A 5,680-nucleotide genomic window follows, 5' to 3' on the forward strand; every position below is an offset into this window, starting at 1 on the left:
CCCAGCCCCAGGCGGGACTCAGCACTTACTCCGGTCTCGTAGGTGGGGTTGTCAAAGGCCGACTCCACGGTGATGTGGTCGTAGGGGTGTGACCCCGAGAGCGGCAGCTGCAGGGACGGCTTCCCCTGGAGCCTGCGGAGAGGCATGGCCCCGGGGGGGGCAGCGGGGGACTGATGGGCCCAGGGCGGGCTGGGGCTGGGTTGTGCCCATGGGGCAGGACCAAGCCCTGGCAGATCCAGGTGCAGGGTGCACTGGGCCCAGACAGTGCTCGGCTGAGCTGGCAGCCGGATGCTCACCTGGAGAAGTAGAGGCAAATGCCGCCCAGGAGCAATGCCACTGCGACCACGGGCAGGAGAACAGCGACAGCGACGTTAGTGCCCTCCAGCGCAGCCCCCGCAGGCATGGCCTTGGCGACTGCTGGGGAGAGACACGGGCACGGAGGCCCGGCGTGACCAGTGAGGGCAGTGGGTGGCTGAAGCTCAGCAGGGCCCGGGGGACCCTGCCTGGGGGGCCTTCCCCCAGCTCCCGGGACAGCCGTCGGCTCAGCCCCCCCGAAACCCCATCACCTGCTGGCTCAGTGCTCTGGGCCCTGCTCCCCGACCCCATCCCCCAACGCAGCCAGGAGCCAGGCTGCAACCTCGGGGCAAGGGGACCCGTGGGGTGCAGGGTGCACCCATCCCCGTGCCCCCGGCAGCCCAGCGCCCAGGCTCTTACCGTCCAGGTTGCGATTGCTGTAGAACTCATCGTAGGAGGCTGGGGAAAGGAAGGGGTGTTAATGGGAGCAGGGTGCAGGGACGGGCAGGGGTCTCCGGGCATCCCAGGGTCAGTGATATGCCTACCAGGTCCCCGGGCTTCGGCCCTGACCCTGGACAAATGCTTCACCCACCCCTGGCTAGTCCCAGCCGTTGCGGCCACAGCAGCACAGAGCCGCCGCGGCACAAACTCACCGGCCCTGCAGAGCGGTGGGGAGCTGCTCCACTGCGAGGGGTGCCCGGGCACGCAGCGCAGACTCGCCTCCCCCAGCAGCACGTGGCCCGCAGTGCAGGAGAAGCGCAGGGTGGCCCCGGCCTGGTACAGCCTCTTCTCTGGGGCTTGAGCACCGTGCTCAGGGATGCCCGGGTTGTGGCAGGGCTCATACAGCTCCGCTGTGGGCAGAAGGGCTGGGTGAGACCAAGCCCACACCCTGGCCCAGTTCCCCTGGGGATCTGCCATAGCCTCATGATGTCAGGGCACCCCAGGCTGTGGGTACTCCCCCCCCAGCATGGCCCGGACCCCACCAGGTGGCAAGGAGGGGCCGGGGGAGCGCGGCACCAGGGCCCCAGCGGGGGATGGCCTTACGGGTGCACTTGGGCAGGCGATCGCTCCACTTGGGGCCGCCCGCCTGGCGGTCGTGGCAGGTGAGGAGCGCGGTGCCCGCCAGGATGTAGCCCTTGTCGCACACGAACTGCATGGTGCTGCCCACTGGGAACCTGGTGCTGGAGACCAGGCGGCGGCTGTGCTCCACATCTCCTGGGTCCCTGCACGTGGTCACTGCAGAAAGGGGGGGAAACGCTGTGACCCCCTGCTGCCCCCACACCCCATGGGGCAGCTATGGGGCGGGAGGGGGACAGGCTGCACTGGGGGGGCCTTTGCAACCCAGCCCTGGCACCCGGGCTCCCCTCTGCCATCCCAGTGGCCCCCGGCACGATGCCAAGGGCCCAGGCAAGTAGCCCCAGATACAGGCAGGCCCCCCGGGAGGGGCTGGGGGGTCACCTCTCTCGCAGGTGGGCAGGTCTCCACTCCAGGTGAGGTCCCAGTGGCACATGAGCAAGTCGGTGCCCACAATCTCATAGCCCGGGTAGCAGTGGTAGGTCACCACGGTGCCGTGGATCAGCTCGGGGTGAGATGTGGTCTTCCAGCCATTGGGGATCTCGGGCAGCTCGGGGCACGTGTCGTTGCGCGGCACCTCTGCAGGGAGCGTGGGTGAGATAGGCCAGCACGGGGCCGGGGCCGGGGCCAGGGCCGAGTAGGGGGTCTAACAGGGGCTGGGGCCAGGATGCCTGGTTCCAGCCCAGCTCAGCGAGGGGAGGGGAGTGGAGCCTGGGGGGTGGGAGCTAGGGGCCGGGACACCAGGCCGAGCTGGCTGGGACCCTGGGCTGGAGGCAGGGGGCTCAGGCGGGCGCACTCACCATAGAAGTGGATGACGAAGCCTTGCTGGTAGCCGGAGACAGAGCTGCCGGGGTCGGACTGGAACTGGATGGTGACGTCGGCCGTGGAGGTGTAGAGCTTGAAGCGGCTGCGTGCACCCGTGAACTGGCCCAGGATGCGGGCGGTCAGGTCGTCCCCGTCGTAGAAGGTCAGCACATCGCCTGTGCCCACATGCAGCCTGGGGGGGCAGGCGGCAAGATGCAAAGGTCACAGCTGGGGGGCCATGCAGGGTTCCCCCCACTCCAGCAGCCCCAGGGCTGCCCAGTGGACCCCCGGTGCCCCTGCCCCAGAGCCCGCCGCACTCACACACGGATGTCCAGCATGACGCGCTTGTCCTGCTCCACGTGCAGCCCCCAAATGCAGTCCTGGCCCTTGCCGTAGGCCTCCGGCCAGTTGGGTGACAGGACGACGCCGGCCGAGTCCGTGATCTCCCCGCTGCACACAGCTGTGGGCGACATGGCAGCGCTAAGCCCCAGGGGTGCCGCCAGCTCGGGGCACCCTGGGGCTGCACTCCTCCCCTCCCCACCTCCCCGTGGTGCAGACCTCGGCAGGCCGGCTCCGTCTCGTTCCACTGCGGGTCGGTGGGGTCCACGCACTCGATGACCACGGAGCCCTGCTCCAGCGTGTAGCCGGGGTCGCAGCTGAACTCCACGGTGGCGCCCAGCGCGTAGGCCGCGTCGCTGGTGGTGAAGTTGCCGTACTTGACGAAGGGCTCGTAGCAGTGCCCGGGCTGGAAGGCTGCGGGGGAGCGAGCTGTGCTGACGAGGGGCACGGCGGGATTCATAGATTTCCAGGGTCGGGAGGGACCTGCTGGATCCTCGGGTCCGACCCCGTGCTCCAGGCAGTAAAGAGCGCTGGGGTTAAGTAACCCCAGCCAGATGCCTGTCTAATCTCCTCGTGAACACCTCCCAGGTAGGGGAAAGCACCACCTCCCGTGGAAGCCCGTTCCACAGTTTGGCAACTCTTCCCATAAAGAATTTCTTCCTTATGTCCAATCTAAATCTGCTCTCCTGCAGTTTGTGGCCATTATTTCTGGTAACCCCGAGGGGTGCCCTGGTAAGCAGAGTGTCCCCTATTCCCTGCTGCCCCCCCGATGAGTTTGTAGGCAGCAGGCAGGGATGGGGGGGCCTGGGCTCACCCTCGTAGCGCAGGGCCACGCCGGCGGCCGCACCACTGCTGTCGGTCGTGAGCTCCTCGAAGAAGTGGCGGGCGGCGCTGAGCAGCCCCTCGATGGGCAGGTACTCCACCTCGTACGAGTCGTACACCGGCGGTGCCTCCACGCCGTTCCCGTTGCGGATGATGAGCCTGCAGGCCACGCCGGGTCAGGACACGGGGACCACGGCAGGGGCAACCTCCACCCCGGCTCTGCGGGTGCCCAGACACCTGGGCTCTCCCAGCTCTGGGAGGGGAGTGGGGCCTGTCTGGGGCAGAAGGGCATCCCCGGTCCCTGCACCCAGGGCCCCACCACACACCGGTCATCATCCTCGGCCAGCGAGACCTTCTCGAAGTGCAGGTGCAGGCGCTGCCCGGGCGGTGCCTCCAGCAGCCAGTGGCAGGTCAGGTTGTTGCTGTAGGTCCCGGGGAAGCCGGGCGAGACGACGCGCCCCAGGGAGGCGTTCCGGATCACACCCCCGCAGGCCGCTGCAACGGGACGTGCCGCTGGGGGGCTGGACCCAACACCCCCACTGCCCCCGCCCTGGCGCCACGGGCACCCAGGCCACGGGGCAGCCTTTGGGTCCCCCGTCCGGCGCCCAGACTCACCCACGCAGAGGGGCTCCCTGCCACTCCAGAAGGGGCGGGTGGCGTTGAGGCAGGGGAGGGCGCGGGGGCCCTGCAGCTGGTAGCCGGCGGCACAGGAGAAGTAGGCATCGCCGCCCGGGTGCAGGCTGGTGACCGAGACGTCCCCATAGGCCGGGCGTGAGGGGAAGCGGCAGCTCAGCACGTAAGCTGCGGGCACAGGACACGGGCAGTGCGTGGCCTGCTTCCCCGGGGTCTGGGGTCCCAGGCGGGGGGACCCCCCGGGGCAGGAGCGGGGCCACGAGCAGGGCGCGCAGTGCCGGCCCACAGCCACCAGGTGGCAGCAAGCCCTTCCGCAGCGCACCTGCCAGCCCAGGCCCCGATCCTGGCACTGCCCAAGGCCGGTGCCACCTGGGCCAAGGCTGGGCTGGGCTGGGCAGGGCAGGGCTGGATGTGCTGCAGCGCATTTGGTATTGGCACAAGGGATCCTTTGGTCCCCTCCCGGTGCAGGGCCCTGGCAGCAGTGGGCACCGCACAGGGCCGGGACGAGGAGCCGTGGCTCCCCCTGCCCAGGCCACGGGGCCGAGCCACTGGAGGGGCCGGGATCCCTGGGGAGTGCGGCCGCACGGGGCCGTGGGTCAGGCCCAGCCCTGGCCCCGGGGCCTCACCACCTGCCCCTACATGCTGGGGCGAGCACTCAGCCCTGCCCTGCCCGGTCCGGCCTGGCCCTGTGGCCACCCGACCCCAGCCCCGGGCTCGCGCGCTGCCAGGCCGTGGCGGAGGGGAGCACCGGGTGCTGCGTCTTCACTGCTAATTTGCTGCACGTTGCCATGGCGACCCCGGCAGCGGGAAGCACTCGGCACAATCTGTTCTTATTTTCCCATTAATATGGCTGGGGCAGGAGCAGGAGCAGGAGCAGGAGCAGGAGCAGGAGCAGGCGGGGGAGAGCCTGGCAGGACACCCCTTGCTCCCAACCCACAGCCCCAACAGCCTGACTGGTGACCCTCACCCCCAACCCGCAGCCCCCATTGCACCCTGCCGGTGCCCCTCACTCCTGAAACCCGGTGACCCCAAGCCCAGCCCTGGGCTCCCAGCACACACCCACCCCCAAATCTCTCGCTGCCCCAGACTCTAGAGCAAGCACCAGGCGCCTGAGGCCCCCCAGGTCCCGCCTGGGCACCAGGGTCGCTCCCAGGCAGGGAACAGGCAAGACATGTGGCTCCCCAGCCCTGAGACCCAGACGCCAGCACCGCCCGCCCGCCTGCCCTGGCCCTGGCCAGTCCCAGCTCCAGCCCCCTGTGCCGCACGTGGGGCCGTGTCTGTGCAGCTGGTCGATTCTTTCTGTCCACGGTGAAAGTTAGAGGCGGTGAAACTGCAGCCGCCACGAGGGAGGCTGGGCCCTGTGGCCCCAGCTTCACCTGCAGCCCCTGCCCCGGGTCCCGCAGCTCCTTTGGCCCCCGCGATACCAGGGCCCGGCCGGGGCAGGGGCAGGTCCAGCTGCCCAGCACCTGCTGGAGCCCGGAGCCCGGGTCCCGGCGGCACGGGCAGAGCCCCCCCTCGGGTCTCCGTGACAAGGTGCCGCTCGGTGGTAATTACGCTAAACGAGCCCGTAATTGCTGGCGCCAATTATCTCCCCATTAGCGCTCCTCTCCGGTTGGTGCCCGCGTAACCTGGCGGCGGCACAGATTAGCTGCGCACAGATTGCCAAGCTGCGAGGGAGCTAATTGTCCCCGACGGGCCGCAGCGGTGGGGGCTA

At 69.3% G+C, this 5,680-nt stretch overlaps 1 protein-coding gene across 1 annotated transcript in view; it reads right to left on the minus strand.

Annotated features, from left to right (window-relative positions):
• The window catches only part of SEZ6 (seizure related 6 homolog), an 18,272-nt gene that overhangs the window by 4,505 nt on the left and 8,087 nt on the right, over positions 1 to 5,680 (minus strand). Inside the window, exons 5-15 of the mRNA XM_025214605.1 lie at positions 3,660 to 4,134; positions 3,326 to 3,492; positions 2,731 to 2,925; positions 2,494 to 2,632; positions 2,169 to 2,365; positions 1,753 to 1,947; positions 1,339 to 1,530; positions 948 to 1,145; positions 715 to 753; positions 297 to 414; positions 30 to 132 (exon numbers count right to left, since the gene is read on the minus strand). Coding sequence (XP_025070390.1) covers positions 30 to 132; positions 297 to 414; positions 715 to 753; positions 948 to 1,145; positions 1,339 to 1,530; positions 1,753 to 1,947; positions 2,169 to 2,365; positions 2,494 to 2,632; positions 2,731 to 2,925; positions 3,326 to 3,492; positions 3,660 to 4,134 — 2,018 coding nt within the window. The remainder of the gene's footprint in view (positions 1 to 29; positions 133 to 296; positions 415 to 714; positions 754 to 947; positions 1,146 to 1,338; positions 1,531 to 1,752; positions 1,948 to 2,168; positions 2,366 to 2,493; positions 2,633 to 2,730; positions 2,926 to 3,325; positions 3,493 to 3,659; positions 4,135 to 5,680) is intronic.

Source organism: Alligator sinensis, unplaced genomic scaffold (genome assembly GCF_000455745.1).
Source record: "Alligator sinensis unplaced genomic scaffold, ASM45574v1 scaffold1244_1, whole genome shotgun sequence".
Lineage (NCBI taxonomy): Eukaryota > Metazoa > Chordata > Crocodylia > Alligatoridae > Alligator > Alligator sinensis.